This window comes from Idiotropiscis lumnitzeri, chromosome 21 (genome assembly GCF_059441095.1).
Source record: "Idiotropiscis lumnitzeri isolate Australia: NSW breed Sydney's pygmy pipehorse chromosome 21, RoL_Ilum_1.0, whole genome shotgun sequence".
Classification (NCBI taxonomy): domain Eukaryota; kingdom Metazoa; phylum Chordata; class Actinopteri; order Syngnathiformes; family Syngnathidae; genus Idiotropiscis; species Idiotropiscis lumnitzeri.
Genome location: NC_142411.1, coordinates 10,537,112 through 10,555,191, shown reverse-complemented (window position 1 = coordinate 10,555,191; position 18,080 = coordinate 10,537,112). Strand labels below are relative to the sequence as shown.

Genomic DNA, 18,080 nt, shown 5'->3' with positions numbered 1-18,080 from the left:
ATGAACCATTCAGATCTTTTTCATTTTGTCTTAAAACAATGCCGCCAGTAGGAGAACATTGAACTTTAAAGTAAAGCTAATATGCTACAACAAAGTAGAACCTTGGGAAATTGTAGCCAATTATGACTACTTTCCAAATAGCAATAATAAAGTGTTTTCCAATGACAATTCAATCTGTATTACAGTAGTGTATAATATTCTCATTCAAGGTGCTTCAGTGATTATTTGCGGTATTTTCGCCGTAAGAAAAAAAAGAGGAATCTGAGCCCTCAGGTGCTGACTCTTTCAGCTGTAATCTTGACCTTGCCGCAGTGTCCCTGAAGACTGCTTCTCTTCAGCTAGATTGAAAAGGAAGTGTCCACTTTGAATGTCTAGCCTTCAATGGAGTAACTGTCCTGAAAATACAACTTTAATCAGCAATTAAAAACGTTTCTCTAAAAGGAATCCAAAGATAGACTCAACTCCTTTTCCTTCCATTATTGTCTGCTATGTACTGCTTTGTTATTTGATGTTCACAGGGGTGTGAATGCTTGCTGTAGCCACTGGATTACACAAATTGCAAGGTCAAGCCTTCTGTTTTCGAAATTGGCTGAAAAAAAGCCTTGCCGAAAATACACACTTCAAACTGTGCAATTTTGTACTTCCTAAATGTGTCTTTCTGTCCTGTGAATTTCAACATAATTAAATAGATAGTCGAAAATATATTTCAATTACAGTTCTCAGTTTGGCTTACTTTTATTTTACCTCAAGTAAATGACAGCTTGAACTAAATGTATTATAAAGCAAATAATTATAATTATGTTTAACTGCACCTTTTTATGACACTATTATTTGCGATTATATTTAAGAACTGTTTTTAGGATAAAGTGAAATTACTTTGTTAAACGGTCCTCATGCTTTGGGTTTAGTCACTAGCACAAAAAAACTTTAAAATGATGTGGGTTATACTGGCTTTTTTCAAAATTTTTTTTTAGAGTTTATTTTTGAAATAGTTACAGACCTCATCAATATAAAGTGGCACTTAGTTATTGTCACACGTTTCACCACTAACTCCCAAATTGACACCAATGCCCGGTTATATGAAGAACACTCCAGTGCGCCATCAGGCAATAACATTTGCGCTCTATTGACTCCATGCAAACTCGTGTCGTCTCATCAATAAACACTCGGTCCATTTTACAGGGGCCATTTAGTGTCAGTGGAGACACAGCAAATGTCGGTTTTCTCAATAAAACGCCACAGATATGGCCTTAAAATGCCTCTGAGTCTATTTCTACTCCTTTTACGAGCAGTTACTAAGGAAAATAACCTTACTCACACTAACCTTATTGATGCTAACATTTGCTTTGGTGTCGGTTCTTACTGCGACATGTTATGCATTGAGGTGCCGAAGGCTTGAAGTGCTTGATAGGTTAAATTTTTTTTGCACAATTTGCACACAAAAATGCTATACAACATGCTTCAGGGAAGTTTGAAAAAAAAAAAAAAAGAATTAAAGAAAAATGAAATAAAAACTTTTCTATTCAATGGGTCACATCATTTTCCATTTGCCATAAGGCTAGTTCTGGTGTGCTGTCAATATATTTTTGTTATTGAAATGTCTGGAAGTGAAAAATAGCAACAAAAAAAAATCTTGATATATTTTACTACTAATTTTATTTTTCAGGAATAAAAAATATCCTAGCGAGTGTATGCTGATGCTTTTATTTTCGATTATCTTTTATAGATGATAATTTAGTGCAAAGTAATAATGATAATACATTTTACTTGAAAGTGCTTTTCAGAGTACTTAAAGACACTTTACAACAAAGATGAGAACTAATAGTGTTGAAAGCGTTCAAGGTGAATGATGATGGATCGGAGGTTAGAGTCGGAAGAGAGGAGTAATAGTACAAGGAATACATTTTAAGAGAGGCCAGGTTGTTTTATTCTATGTAATTATTTCTTATTTATATGAATAATGTAAGATACATAATGTTTTCATTTCAGTTCAAATAAAGACAGAGAAAGTAAATGAAACGTCTTTATATGCTGTTCATGATTCATTTTCTGCTGTGGCATATTAACCTGCATCGTAGTCCAGAAAGCAACTTATTCAGCATTTCTACGCATTCATATTTCTTGTTCCAGAACCTCATTCATAATTATAGTCATGTCAGAAAAGATCATTGATCAGTAATACAATTTTAAAAGCCCACCAGAGGGAAACAAACAATATTTTGTTTCTTGAGTTTAGCCCTCTTCACAGCAGCCAACTTTACATCAGTCGCAATCAGAATGAGAGGAGCCTCATTCAACGAGCATGTCGAATGTGTTCACTCCCACAACGGGGCAAATACCCCTTTCTAACTATGCGTGTCTACAAAAATATCCCCATTTTTTTGCTAGCAGTATGACCTCCCAAAATGGGTTCATGACCCACTTTTGGGTCCGGACCCACCAGTTGAAGACCACTGTCCTAGAGAATTGTCAGTATTTCAACGAGTAATAGTAAGAAGTACATAAATCAGCTCGAAAAAGGTGTAAGGAACAATTTGAAGAGGTTTATTTTCGAAACTATAATGAAGACAGCAGACAGATTCTTGCTCGGTTCTCCATTCAATTCACTGCTTGTGAAGTCCGTTCTCCCTGTGTAAACACTGCCTAATGATCCTCCTCCAGATGGCTTGTCAACACCATATGAATGTGAGAGTGTGCTGGACAGATTTGAAAAGGATCATTCATCTTCCTCCGACAAAAGAATCAGTCTCGTCAGCACAGCTGTTTATCTGCTGCCTCTTTCTCCTCACGTGTGTCGATTAATCCCAACTCTGCCGCACAGCTCAGTGTTAGCCTCCAACACATGATGTATTCTCGCCTGTTTTGACATTTCCTCTACTGGCTTCCTTCCAATCTGTGCTCCTTTTTGATCATCGGTGCGGTTATTTGTAACATTGCTATACTCTGCATTTTTCTTTCTATGATGAAATTTGTGTCAGAGTCGTCTGTTCCTCCCGGTAACTTCTCTGACGCCCCTTCTCCATCGTCAGAAGTCTCATTCCTTTCATTGCTGTGTAATAGAGGGTGACATGTTTTGGCAGCTTCTCTGTGTTCTCCTCTCACAGGGAATTACTGTCCTGACCCAGTTCCACATGCAGTTAAATCTACATGGCAACAGTTTGTGTTGCCACATAGAGGAGGATGTTCGAACTGTGGTATCTGACACACCTTGTGGTCGTTATAGAATACCAAAAAGATTTGACGAAATATGAGGCAAAAATTATCATGGGTGGCCTCTCGATAAATTTGAATGGTGTGTTAAACTTGAATTATTCTAATAGTTACATTACAATACGTGACATTTAGGTGTTTACTGCGATTACAAATTAAATCGAAGAAAAAAATAAACCACTGTAAAATGGAGTGGCGCCATATTCTGTAGCTGACACATTTCTCCGGGTTCTGTGAAACTGTAGGACTTCACACCAAATTTTCACTGTTTGCTGAGGTGGAAGGGCTCTCAAACCCTGCCACAGTGTCAAATGTTTTTTTTTTCTTCAATATATGTTTTTGTCAGACATGTGACATAGAGCTCCTTGTGCTGCGTATATTTTCTGAACGTATTGAGGGCAGGGCATTCTGCAAGCTGTCTCTGTTGTTGTCAAGACCTGTAATTAGAATTTGAAGCAAAAAAAAAAAGATATCTAAGTGGAGAACTGGAGACAGAAACAGCAGGGATATTTCTTCAAAAGTCCATTAGTTTTACAAAGTGGATTGGCGTCTCCAATATTTAGACCAAAGTTTGCTCAGGTAAGTGTCTTAGACTGATCAGAAAACCTCCGCCGGGCATTGATATTTACTCAGTAAAACGATTGGGATAAATATGTTATAATGGAGTGTGGAAGTACCCTTAAAAAAATCCAGTCTTGCAGTTATATTGTGCTTATTTATTTATTTTTTATAAAAAATTTCAGTCATTAAATTTCCTGTAATACTCAAGAGCAGGGGTCCTCAATCCTATTCCTCGAGGGCCGGTGTCCCGACTGTTTTCCTGATTCAAATGATCAGATAATCAGCAATGTCTGCAGACGCTAGATAATGATCCTGATCATTTGAATCAGGTGTGCTGCAGCAGGGAGCGATGGAAAACCAACCCTCGAGGAACAGGATTGAAGAACCCCGGCTTCCATGTTTCCACAACCAACCCTAATTATATTGTCATAAATACTATAACTTTATTTAGAAACGCAGTTTCTTTGTAATAGCAGTCATTTTGAACTTTAACTACTCAATTTGATGTAAGACGCGATAAAGTTAACTTTTCAGCATTAATATCAGTGGAATTAACAATTCATAATTTTGTACACTATGGCAAAAAACTATTTTGTTCTTAATTACACCGGTCTACAGCAAATTTGATTAAGAGATGGGATTATGTGTCCTGAAAAAAAAAAAAAAGTTTGAACTATTTGTTATTATTATTATTTTTAATTTTGACCATATTGCTTGTACAATATGGATTTGACCATACCAATGATATTTCCAAAAAAATGACTCCTGTTGCCCTTAATTAAAAAATATGACAAAATATATATTACATGTTAAAAAACTTGATGTGCTAGAGAAAAATGTGAGGGCAGACTCAAAATCAGTGCAAAATGTTCATCTAGAAAAGTTTACTTTCACCTCTGATAAAAAAAAAAAGAAAATATAAAACATTTGTTAACATGTTGATGGATGAAAAAGAAAGGGAATAAATGTTTAAAAAAATCGACATTCAGGCCTACTTCATTAAACACTAATATGTTCACGCAGACAATTTGCAACTTTAGGTATAACCATATTTATGCTAATCTGCCGAATAGGTTGGGTTCATGGACATGAACAGTCCTTCTTATGCCAGTACAATTTTTGTTTCCGCTTTTATTGTGCCTTTTTAAATCTCTAACACAGAAAAATGAAACTCAAGCCAAAAACCTAAAAGAACCGAGACAGACCATGACGGTGAAATATTTTATTATTTGCATGATGAGGCAGAGGCCATACCTTGTCATTTAATTTTACATACATATATATACATATATACATATATATATATATATATATATATTACACATCCAGTTTTAACTGACTTTTTTCTTAGCTGGTCACATATTTAACGTAACAGGAAAAAAAAAACGGAGAGTCGTCTTTATGCCACGGTTGGAATGTTGTAGCTTTAAACAGACATTTTCACATAGTAGGGTGAACTTTCCTGTGGTTTAGCAAACGTGCTGCTATATAGTAACACACTCCTATAAGTTCACACATGCCAACAAAATGACAGATCGACAGATTTCTCTGCTCTTGGTTTTGTAGAAGAGATGACCAACTTCAAGTGGTTGATGTTGATGATTTGGATGTTTGGGACTGACGCGGAGGTCTGTCCTGACGCATGCAAATGCATCAAGAAGTCTGGGCAAGAAAAGACAGAAGTCAACTGTCACAAGAGAGGTCTTCGCGCCTTTCCCTCCAAACTTCCCTCAGATGCTTGGATCCTCAAACTTGGTAGGCACATTGCGAGTGTTAATCAATGTAATCTTTCAAAGTGTTGTTTAGGTTATGTAAGAATTAATGCGATAATCCCAAATTCCTGGTGCTTAAAAGGTGAGAATGGCATCACAGACCTGCGGGCCAACATTTTGGGATTAGTTCCGAAAATTGAAAGCGTAAACTTGGAACATAATGCCATCAAGTCCATCCACCCTCGTGCTTTCTCTGCTGCAAAGACGATGGCGCTTCTTAATCTTTATAGCAATCATATAAAAAATCTTCCGCCAAGGGGATTCAAGGTACAAACAATTAAAAAAAATTTTCAACATTTTTAGAATGGTTTTATGATCATCTTAACAATGTTACTTCATTTTTTTTTAGGATCTCTTAAACCTTCGCTTCCTCATGTTGGGACAGAACCAGATTGGCACGCTCAAGCCTAACATGTTTCAAGGCATGAGGAACCTGTCAGAGTTGGACCTTCCTGAAAACGCCCTGACAGTGCTTCCATCCAACGCCTTCAAATCTTTGATTGCTCTCAAGGTCTTAGACCTATCCCTGAATCGAATCCAAAAGATCTCGCCAAAGGCCTTCACTGGACTCAGACATCTCATGTTCCTCAACCTGGACAACAACAGGTAGTGAATAGAAGAAAATAAGATCAACTCTGCCAAAAAACTTTTTGTGCTATGATATTGGTCCACTTGAACGATTCAACAAATAAACTATGATCGTCATTTATAAACATTTCGACTTTTACCATTGGAAAGATGACGTAGCTTAAACGATTGTTTCCTGCAATCTAGTCTGAAGTTTCTTCCTGCTGGAGCATTCAAGTCGTTGAGATCTCTGGAGATGCTGGTTCTTGACAACAATCTTCTGTCGACTCTGAGGCCTGCAGTGTTTGGTGGACTGGGTGTGTTGCAGGAAAAATTAGCTTTCAACACATTTTATACACAAAGAAAATTAGATGATATTGTGAAGGCAGAAATTTATTCTCAAATGGAATGTGTAGAATGATATTAGCAAGGTTCATGCTAGAATCACTGATATAAAAATGAAAAGCTGTGTCAAGCAGTAGCCTTTAATCATCTAGGGCTCTATTATCAAAGACGGGACATCCTAATTTTTTGTTCACCTCATTTTGCCTGATTGGGAATTTGCTGATGGGCGTTCTGGCCTACTGTTTGTGTTTCCTCTGACTTGCGCCCAGCGCACCTGCCATTTTGGTGTTTGAAAGTCATCTAAATGTTTTGCCTGCTGGTGCAAAGCCTAATTATTGACGCATATACTGTAGTCAAACACAATTTGGGCGAATTTGATCGGGGCAGAGTCTGAGGTTTGTGGACATGATGGACATGCATTTCATTCACAATTGTTGGGGTTTGCTTTTCCAGAGCCGCAGGAAAAGCAATTTAGGGACTCCACAAACGCAGGCACAGAGATGTGGGGTTCTTAATAAAAGATATTTATCAATACAACAAAAATTCTTATGTGCACTATAACTATAACTACAATCACGCGATACTATAACTATAACACAAAACGCTGGTGGAAAACCGCACCAGGAAAATAACGACGAAACCAAAATCGCTTGCAAAAGGCAAAGAACAGAACGGAACGAAAATCGCTTACCACCAACGGGTAAGGAAAGCCAAACGAGGAACGGACGCGACCGAGAAGGACAAAGGCTGAGAGTGGAGTCATTAACCAGAAACGAGATCGAGAAATACGTGAGGCAAACAACGAGGAATCGAGAATCAACACTTGGGTCATGAACGTGAGCAAAGGAATAATCCGACGCTGAGACGTCAGCGCGGCGCGTTTAAGTAGCGTAGTAATCACTGAAGTCAATGGGCAACAGGTGCGTGGCAGGTGGGCGCGTCTCTCCAGCCGTGACGACAAGACAGGAACAGGTGCTGGAGGGAACGCCCCCACGTCAGCTGAGCAGACAATAACAAACACAAGGCATGACAAGAACGGACCATGACAACAATGATGATAATGGTGTGCATCAGACCGTCTGAATTGTAGAAATCATTCTGCTGAATGCATTACTGTTATCGCCTTAATTATATTTTTAAGTCAGTATGGAGGAGTGACAGGGTCACTCACCGACACTTACGATCAAGGTGAAAGTGTTCACTTCAAAGCGCAGATCTGTGATCACCCTGACCAACTTTACATCATCCGCCCGTGGACATCTGCTTGCATTTGCTTTTAATCGTCATGTACTTTGCATGCTTCTACCCGGATCGGAGCAAACCATATCAAGGACTGCTCCTCTCGCATCGATTTTAAAGGCAATGACGTGTGCCACTTCGATTGGCAGCAAATCAAGTCGGCAGTGGTCAGACCCACAACGGTGCAAAACACCCGTTTTTAACTGTGCCAAGCTGTGCGTATCTGCGAAAGTCCAGCCCACTTTTGCATTCATTTAGACTGTGAATTGCAGCAGACTTGCAATGGGCACGAAAAAAAGAGGGCAAAGTGTTTTAGCAGACTTCTTCTGTCCACCTCCATGTTTTCGAAAGCCCTAATCTCAATGAGCGAGCGAACGTTGCAAATGTTTATTGATAAAAGACATTTGTAAACAGTTTTTCTTCTCAACATCAACTTTCAAAAATTTCTTTGCAACAAGAAAAACTGTTTCTGACCCTATTTGAACAATGACCAAAAAAAACGCTTGGTGAGATGCAGGATTAACACACTTTCTTTTGAAATGATATTGGAAAAAATAATAGATAAAATAGCAAAAAACCCAAAAAGGAACTACATACTCAAAATATTTTTTTCTGTTTTCCAAATGATTTTAGGGCCATACCAACTTAAAGTAACCAAGACTAGACAACTAGCAGAAAAGTAATGTGGTAAATTCTTGAACAGGAACTCTATTTGAGGAACAATGATTTGGAGCACCTGCCATCTGATACGTTCAAGGACATGCCCAGGCTTTCTCAGCTGGCTCTCAGTGGAAACCGTCTTAAGGCAGTGGATGGGAACATGTTGGCCCAAATTCCTTGTAAGACCGACTCGACTCTAAGTGACTCCCAATGACTCCTGAAACGACTCCTTTGCAACTATGTTGTCAATACGCTTCACTAATGTTCTCTCTCTTTCAAACCCCTTCTAGCACTGAAGAAGTTGCACCTGCATGACAACACTTGGCAGTGTGACTGCAATATTGTCCCCTTGGTGCAATGGATGAAACAAACCAATGTAACCCTGTCACCGCAGGAGGCCCTGAAGTGTGAGAGTCCGCCTGAGCTAAAAAAGAAGACCTTAAGCAGCCTCCAAGAATCAATGCTGCTTTGCTATAGATAGATACAAGATGGATGAAGGCTTTGACGATCCAACAAATGATTTTTTTCTCACCCCACTTTTGAGGAAGGATCTGCTTTGCAGCTAGCACCATGCTGCCTTGACTCCATGTCCTTTTCCGTTTAATTCACGTCAGTCATTTTTAAATGCAGTTTTAAGGTACTTTAAGAAGTCAGCATATTATTTTCAACGTAGAGGAAGATGTTTCTCATTCAGGTTACACTCAGATTATTATTCTCATCTTACATTGCTTGTCATATACAGTAGTAGCTCCGCAGTTTTGGAAAATGACAGATTACTCGCAGAGGGATTACGTTAATCCAATTTCAAGAAGAGTGGTTTCTGTAATCTTTTTAAATAACACTAAAGCAAAATGTGGTATAAAGGCAATAAGATTGCGGTTGGAACTGCTACAATTTGCATATATAAACTCAACAAAGATGAGATACACAGTGTTATCTTAAGGAGAATTGAAAATCAAAAATACTGTGGCAGATTGGGGTAAAGACATCGAATTTATTCAAACGTACCAGTGGATAACCTCGCTAACTATCACAACAAGGCCATCAACCTGTCCCTGTACTGCGAATGGAAGATGAAAATTATAAATACCATAATCAGCAGCAAAGTGGGCACACAACGTTGTTGCAGTGTTCTTCTTCTTTTATTATTATTATTTTTTTTACACACTACGAAATATTATTTACATCAGCACAGCTGTACAAGACATCAGAATGGTGAAGAGTACATCGTCAACATTTTTCATCTTTTCATGAGAACAGGTGCTGAAGATGACAAATTTCTACAATTTGAAGTAGTTACAGTACAGCTTGAATTGCTGTAAATTTTCTGTCCCCTCAAAATAAACGCAACACTAGCCATTAACAAAAGCGAGTACACCCCTAAATGTCCAAATAGATCCAATTGGACAGTGCTCAGACCATTCATACCATAATTTCCAGACTGCAAGCTGCTATTTTTATCCCATGCTTTGAACCCTGCACCTACAAATGTGACGCGGTTCATTGATGGATTCTAAGGAGATGGTTGCCACCAATACATACACCGATTGTTTGGTCGCATCCGATCAATGAGATTGTCACCGCGGACCAATGAAACTGTCGAAAGTAGATTTTTCACGCATCGCTCGCCTTGTGTGTTTGTTCGCAGGGGGTTTCTTACAGAGGATTGCATCGATAATATATGTGTGAGAATGAGTGCTCCGAATTTCTGCGGGGGACAATGATATCCAACTGTGATTGTCTAAGGAAGCGGAGCCAGAAGTGACTTCACTTCACTTTGCGATGACAACATAAATTTACAATTTTTAGTTGAATTAATATTTTTTGTTAGTTTAATAATTGGTTTGTTTGAGTCAAATGATTCAACTGATCAGCTTTTGATCAAGCTCTTCAGAAGCTGGATAACTATTCTGATCATTCGAATCAGGTGTGTTGGTGCAGGGAGACATATAAAACATCCAGGACACCAGCCCTTGAGGGCCGGAGTTACCCACCCCTGGTGTAATGCAAAAATGGACTCCTCTCCTACCACTTTTTATCTTGCAGACTAAAAATGTGTTCGGAATCCGGCTCGAGCCTAGCTCCCCACCGCCTTTATTGGTTCTCCCTCACTTACCAAAGCTGCACATTCAGAAATAGAAGACCAATTAAAATTAATTAAGGTGACAGAGCAATTTCATTCAGTGCACTCATCTGTTGCTGCTCGTGGCTCGACCTTCTCCTTGAATCCACAACATGTAACAAGCGACTAGTTGACGACTACATGTCGTTCTGGAGTAGTAAAATTGACAAGATGACTCTGAATGACACAATAAAATACAAAGAAAAATGCAAGGTAGGTGCTTACTTTTGTAAGATTCTCTGGATGCTCATAGAAACTATATTAATAACATTTCCAGATTCAGACTCATGGCCAAAATGTCAGTAAAAGCACATTTAGTTGGAATTTCACAAGAACATTTCAAAAGACAGCAATAGCTTTTATGAAAAAACAACAACCTAACAGATAACTAAATGTACAAAATTATTGATACACTTTCTCATATCAAGCATATCCGGAGTTCAAAATTTGTGGTTGATTTGAATTCTTTAATGTATACTATAAAGTAGGTCACTGATACGGTACACTCGCCTGAGTTGTGTGCGGGCTGCGTGGGTTCAGTTCCCACTCAGTGATTGTGTCTATGTCTGCCCTGTGACTGGCTGGCGACCAGTTCAGGATGTAGTGCGCCTTTCGCCCGTCGTCAGCTGGGATAGGCTCCAGCACCCTCCCGCGACCCTGTACAGGATAAGCGGTGTGGAAAATGACATGACATATACTATAAAGTACCAGCATCCTTCAGAATATTGCAAATATGTTTTTGTTTTTTCTAATAAGTGTCCTGTAAAATACATCAACATTTTTTTTTCAAAATGAAGGAGGAATGAATGATGCAAATGCTTCTGAAAAAAAAACCAACAATAATTTCATGTCAAACAAAAGTACTTTAATTTAGATAATTTTTAATCATTCTCATTATATTTTTATAATTTAGGGTGTAGGGTAGGGTCTCTTTTCAAACATTTATTTTCATTGTTGGACTACTATTTATCATTCTATGGTTGAACATTATCCCATTTAAAGTGAGTATAATTCATAACAACTCATTTACTAAATGAAGACACATTCATCTAAAACAATGTTGAGATGATACATTTACACTCACGATTGGCCCTCTGAGGCGGACAAACCATTACGCTGATTTGGCCTGCGATGAAAATTAACTTGATATCCCTATTAGACACCACTAAAGGGAGTTATCCGGGCTTACCATGGTAACGGCAGAACTTGTACTCCCCCTATTAGAAGATACAGTACCATCAAAACAACTTTACGGGCTGGATTAACACATACATCACTGGAAGGTGGGAATGCTAAACCATGATGCTTCTCCCATGTGCCTGTGCTGCGAGATTCACTCTTCACACTCTGCTGCTGCTGTACTGTAAGATTGCTCAGCCGTGCCACTGTGACAGTGCCACACGCTGCATCATGTTCCATTTTATTTTATGGGTGGAAACGATGGAAAATTATGATAAGAACACCCCTCGCATAATAACGTAGCTTGCTTCAGATGTCTTTGTGTCACTGATAGAATGGGTGACATTATGAAGCTAAAATAACACATTTTCCAAATGTGCCGTTGAAGGGAGAGCTCACCCCCCCCCCAGATAACTCCCATGTCGCATTTGTGTATGATATTTCCATCCCAAAAAATTAAGAGTGGCGCTACGAATCGCATAATGAGAATTCTACCTGATTTGTCGTCATCTAGTACAGATGTTAAAACCTGATTCCGAGATGTTGGGTGATACAAGCTCCCTTCTTGAAAAGGTGCACAATGTATGAGCTCATACATTTTGGGGGAGACAATTCATCTAATTATATATATATATATTTTTTTGTTGTTATCTCTACACAATAAAAATGTGTGGTTCTGATTCAAGTAATTTATTTTTATTTTACAATCTTCAATCCAATAAACAGAGCCAGCTGGTTTAGGCATTTCTTTGTGCTTTGATTGGTTCAGAGTTACTCGAGTGCGCTTCCCATAAATTATGTTAAGCGATGACTGAGCAAAATAGGACGACTGTTGGACAAAAATTAATTTTCAAGGCAGAATTAAAAAAAAAAATAGACATTGTGAGCGGATAAGGGCAAACCTGATTCACAGAGACTCAACAAAACAGTCTTCATAAATGAGAAAAAAAAACAAGTGTCAGGGTTGAGGAAGGGGAGGACCCAAACGCAAGGAAGCAAGGCAGGGGTAACTTAAAGGGCATTTAATTAACAGAAAACTAAGGCAAACAGGGAACTTGGAAAAACTAGACAACGACAGGAAACTAATGATCGGGACAGGCGACAGGAACAGGCGACAGGAACAGGCAACAGGGACAGGCAACAGTGAAAATGACAATGAACCAACAAGAACTGAAAGCAACCAGGGAACTAAATACACACAAATTGACGAGACAACGAGGAGCACCTGGACAAGACATTTTAGAAGGACCGGATTGGTTAACACGAGGGCTTGGGTAAACGAGCACAGGTGGACACAATAGATAAGACGAGACAAGACACATGAACAAGGCCAAAACATGAAACCAAATACTAAACCAAAAATAACAAATACAAATCATGACAACACGTTTGTATTTAGTTTGCAGCACCTTTAAAGAATGTCCAGGATTTTGATTTTTTTACCAACCGTAATCCAAGCAATCATTATTTGAAGGTCGGCAAAACGGTTGTTGGGTGTAAGATAGCAAACTTGTCTTCTCCTGCAACGTTCCACTTTTAAACACATTGCAGTCTGGATGGAAGTTAAGCAAAGAGGTGCTGTCCATATAAAGCTCTCCCAGTTGACCAGTCGACCAATTAACTGGGGCAGTCAGTGGCACCTTTGAGACAATCATTATTCATCTTTGACCTAGAAAAAAGTGCTTACGAGCTCCCATTTGATGTTTCTGGCATTTGAAGATTGACATTTCTTTCAAAGCGTTTTAAGAGTTTCAACCCAGCCCTCTAATTTCTAATTCTAATTCTAAAGCTGACAAATCACTTTTTGCTTGTTTTTGTAAATTAACCTACATGTTATAATAACAGTATAATTACATTATTAGCCCCTAAGGCAGATCTTTTGGGACTTACTTTGCTTTTAGAAGAAGTTTTAGTACTGTAAAAAAAAAAAAAAAAGGGTGGCACTTTCATTAAAAAGGGACACGTTATGATCAAGTAGAGGTTAAACTGTCCTGTGTTTAGACAGGTTTAACCAGGTCAGCTGGATCACCATGGCAACATCCAAGAACTGGCCTAATTTAACTTTTAACAAGGACATTGCTGTTGAACTTTGGAGCTTAATTGCCTCAAGGTATGCATATGCATAAAGTTGCATAACTCTCTAATTCCCTCACAAACATATGGAAAACATTCTTAAGAACGCCAGCTTTCAGTTCTTCGGTTACCATTGGTACTTTCTCAAGTCAATTAAGACTTAGAAATTTTAAATTAGAAACAGCAGTTAATTTGATTGAAAATTGCAGTTACTTTGTACTTTTCAATTATGAGTTCTACCCCGGGTTGTGTTGGCCTGGCTTGGCATTGTCTGTTTTTCCATGACAACTGGCACCAGTCAAAAGTGGAAAGAAAAAAAAAAGTAAAACAAAAAAAATTTCCACGATGTCGAGCAACATCTTGGAAAATGGCTTTTTGAGTTGTTTTTTTTGTCTTCAGTACTATTGGTATGCTGATGACTTAGCCTTGTGCTATTAGTGTACGATTCATGTCTATTAACTTTTAGTAGTGCTAATTATTTTTAGTAATGTAGCAATTCCATTAATGTTAAATATTGTTCCTGTCATGTGAGAATCACTTAAGTCAATTTTTTCAGATTTTTATTTTTTTAATCTAAATGGGGTGTCTGCATTACAGACACCGGCATTAATATGAAAATAAAAAATATATACAAAATTGGACACCTGTTTTTCACAGGATCATTACGATATGCACCTTTATTGTTATTTCTACGACTTGGTTTGTATGCGGATTGAAGCTGTATTGTTTGCTGGTATATCTATTCCATTTCTCTTGGTCTCTCTACCATCTCCTTTGTAAAACATTATTGCATGTAATGCTGGCAGACATTCCAGGACGTAATCAGCCTTTTACAAGCCTGCGACCCATCACATGAAATTGTAAAAGCATTTATACATTTTGACCACACCAACAATAGGAAAAGGTCCAATTTTGTATTTGTCAAAAAGTCTCTGCGGTGTGTCTGAACAGGATCGTCGCACATTGTGGCGCAGTGGCAAAGCAACCTTCAATCACTCTAGTCTGTGCTTGCACTCGGCGACTTCCCTTTTCGTTTTAAAAAGACTGTTATGCGAAGGTACTGCCGTCTGTTATGATTATTGGACCAGCAGTCTTCGGATATGTTTTGCGGGTGTATTTTCCTTGCCTCTCTATTAACTGAGAGATAGCTGGAGCAACAGAATCAAATTCAATTTGTGAGCATCGTCTGACAGTGGGCAGTAAAATTAGTACAGATTACTCCTTCCACATGGGTGATTACATGTCCCTCATTTCTGGTTCGTTAACAATAGTCAATGTAAACAATATATACTGTAAAAAAAATTATGTCAAATCTCAAAGCTCATTACAGTTCCCCGTAGAAATCGGATAAGTTGAAAAGAATAACAGGAATGTGGGATAATTCTGTATATGGATTTGACTTTCTATTTAATCGACCATCTCTCTCTCTCTCTCTCTCTCTCACTCTCTCCATATATATATTTACAAATGTTAAAAAACAAATTGAAGAAAAGGTAAACATTTATACATGGGCATGATTTGAACTTCAAAGAACCATCCTGTGATGCAAGAATTATGATGCTGGGGTTGAGAGGTAATGTTCATACGGGGTTGTTGCACAACTAAATTAAAAATGTCATCATGATTGCTGATGTGTTGAGCAATTCGTCTGTCAGGCGTCCTACTCCATCGTGTTTACCCACACCATTATGCATGCAACTCATACAGCAGACGGTTGAGTATTTTCTGTCTTAATGTCAGACTTTAGTTTTGAAAAAAAAAATGTGTTTGCAAAAAACAATTTGCGGAATGCCAAAGCAGGTTCAGCAGCAGTATTTGGACACAGAAATCGAATGCTGGTATCATCTATTGTGTAAACCTTTGCAGTCAACCAGGATCACACTATTACGTTAAATTAAGTGATGCTGAAAGAGTGACTTAAAGCAGAAGTAAGTGGCGGATTGTTGATGCTTTTTTCACTGGGCTGTAACACTCAGGGGAGAGGAAAAACTGGACTGTTCACAGTAATAACCACGATTCATGTGATTTTTCTGCTATTCAAAGCTGATTATTTCACAGCAGTGCCACAAATGCATCAACACATCTTGAATGTGATTTGGCATGTGAATTAACTTTGAGCGATTACATATAGCAAGCTATTCCGTGCCACATATATCGTTTTAATGAGAAACCAATGGCTTGTAGCCTGAGGGAGGATGCCGACTATCTGCTGTAATGATAGCTTGTGGAGGGCACACTTGAAACTCGGCGCATTTTTCCCTCCAAGATATTTCTCAGCAGTTGAACAGTTACTTCTGCACCAGCTGGTCCCAAGTCACACACAATTTACTCTGATTTTCTTCATCTTTTGAGCACACACGTTTCAAATGAGGAAAACTCAAAATCTTGGAGCAAAACTAATGATCGTGATGAAAGGAGGATTTGGTTCTCAAAAGTAACTATTAGCCATATCAGCGTATCAGCACTTTGCACATCTTATCTTGCTTCAGTTTTTCTGGAGCAAAACTGAAGTCATTAACGTTAACGAAGGGTCGACGGCAAAGGATATGTCAGAAGTCGCAGGGCAGGAAAATTGGCAAAACAATCTTCGGGTATCTGTCATTGACCCCAACTCTCCATCCATCCATCCATTCATTTTCTATCCATCATTAGGGTCTTGGGCGAGCACCTGGTACTGGTTGCCAGCCAATTAAAGTCCTTACCTTCATACCCGCATCCATCAGTGGCGGACTGAGGATTTCACACCTAGGCCTCCAGTGAAGACATATTTAGACCTACTTGAATGAATCCCCCTCATGTTACCATCATTTATGACACCACGGCTGGACAAATAATATACAGAAAGACACTTATACAGTCCTGAGTGAGTGTTGAAAATGGCCTCGCAAGTGTATCTGCAATTAAATCCACACTTTTCCCTCCTTTGGCCATTGTGGTTTAAAAAAGCAAGAATATATTTTCGATTTTTGGTCACCAGTTATGACTTTCTGGTGTGTTGATTCCACATAGCGCTGCCCTCTAACGAGTGAATATCCAATCACAAAACGCGTTTATCACCTTGAGCGTAAGGCCAGCGAGAAGGCTCAGTGTAACCAAGTCGTGATCTGATTGGCTATCGCAACTGTGTATCAACTGTAAAAACCCCCTTGAGACACAGAACATATGCGCAGAGAATTGTATCTGAAGGCCTCGGACGAATAGTGCATGCTGCTGGTATCGTGAAATCTGCCTGGCAACACGAGCTATCTGAATTCTGATTGGATAAAAACTCACATAAAAATGCAACACTAGGATATAATATGACATCAATGTGAAGAATACGATCTTGATTATGTTAGGCCAGCAGAGAAGGCCTTGACGGCCTTAACCGCCCACCACTGGCATCCATCGATCTATCATTGCATCCGTCAATGAGTCGTTGAAAGAGTCAATGAGTGTTGGTGTGTCACACGGACATGTGCGATCGGGTTGCAAGGTGGTCTCCAACGGTTCCCTTTATGTCTTCTGCCAGTGGAGTCTGCTTACAGTTCCTATAAATATACTTCGATCGCCTGTATGGACTCCAATGAGTTTCTGCTTCCGCCATGTCAAAGACTGTGTGCCTCTTGCTTGCTGAATTTAAACCGTAATTTGCACTAGACCTAAATCTGGAGTCCTAAATCTTTAAAAGTTCATCTTGAGCTGGACTCTCCCAATATTATGATTATATTTTCTCTAATGGCATCCAAACGCAATAAGCGTCCCCCACACATAAAAATCCAATTTTGTTTTTACTATCGTCTGCCTTGCGTTTCTGTGGTCTCCATCCCTCACTCTATTTTTTCTTGCTGCATGTCTGGCTCAGCCTCATGGCACTTCCTTTGAGCGCACCATATCAAACACATCAAAAGGATTGCTGGAGCTGCCTCTGTTTTTGTTTCAATGTTTATGCACAACTGAGTGCATACGTGTGTTTGTGTGTGTTTATATTCCAGCTTCACAATATGTCTACCTTCATACTGCCCCTCACGTACATACAGAGCTTGTTATTCTGAGAGCATATTCCCTCGGGGAGGTGATCCTGCAGCTAACCCATTCCTCTCTCAACTAATGTAACGGGTCAGAACGCTCATATCCTAGTGTGTACTGTACCCACTCAGTATTGTCATGGTCTGCAGCTTATGCTGTGTGTATGTGGCAGCATCCTCTTTTATTATGCCTTTTGGCTGTTTTCAGTGATCCCCCACTGCCTCCTTCTTATGCTCACGTCTTTATCCCTTTCTGTCCTTTGCTCCATTGTTATTGTCCCCCTTTTTTGTTTAGTTGCTCTCGCTGGGTTTGTTCTCCCATGATAAGCGCAAGTATCAGAAATG

General features: G+C 38.9%; 1 protein-coding gene across 1 annotated transcript; it reads left to right on the top strand.

The window, feature by feature from the left end:
- The first annotated feature begins 5,342 nt into the window (after positions 1–5,342).
- Positions 5,343–8,835, top strand: LOC148316936 (uncharacterized). The gene is made up of 6 exons (XM_088286894.1): positions 5,343–5,526; positions 5,626–5,810; positions 5,893–6,149; positions 6,318–6,447; positions 8,398–8,533; positions 8,645–8,835. Exons 1-6 carry the CDS (start codon positions 5,343–5,345, stop codon positions 8,833–8,835), a joined length of 1,083 nt encoding a protein of 360 aa, XP_088143020.1.
- Positions 8,836–18,080: the final 9,245 nt, after the last annotated feature.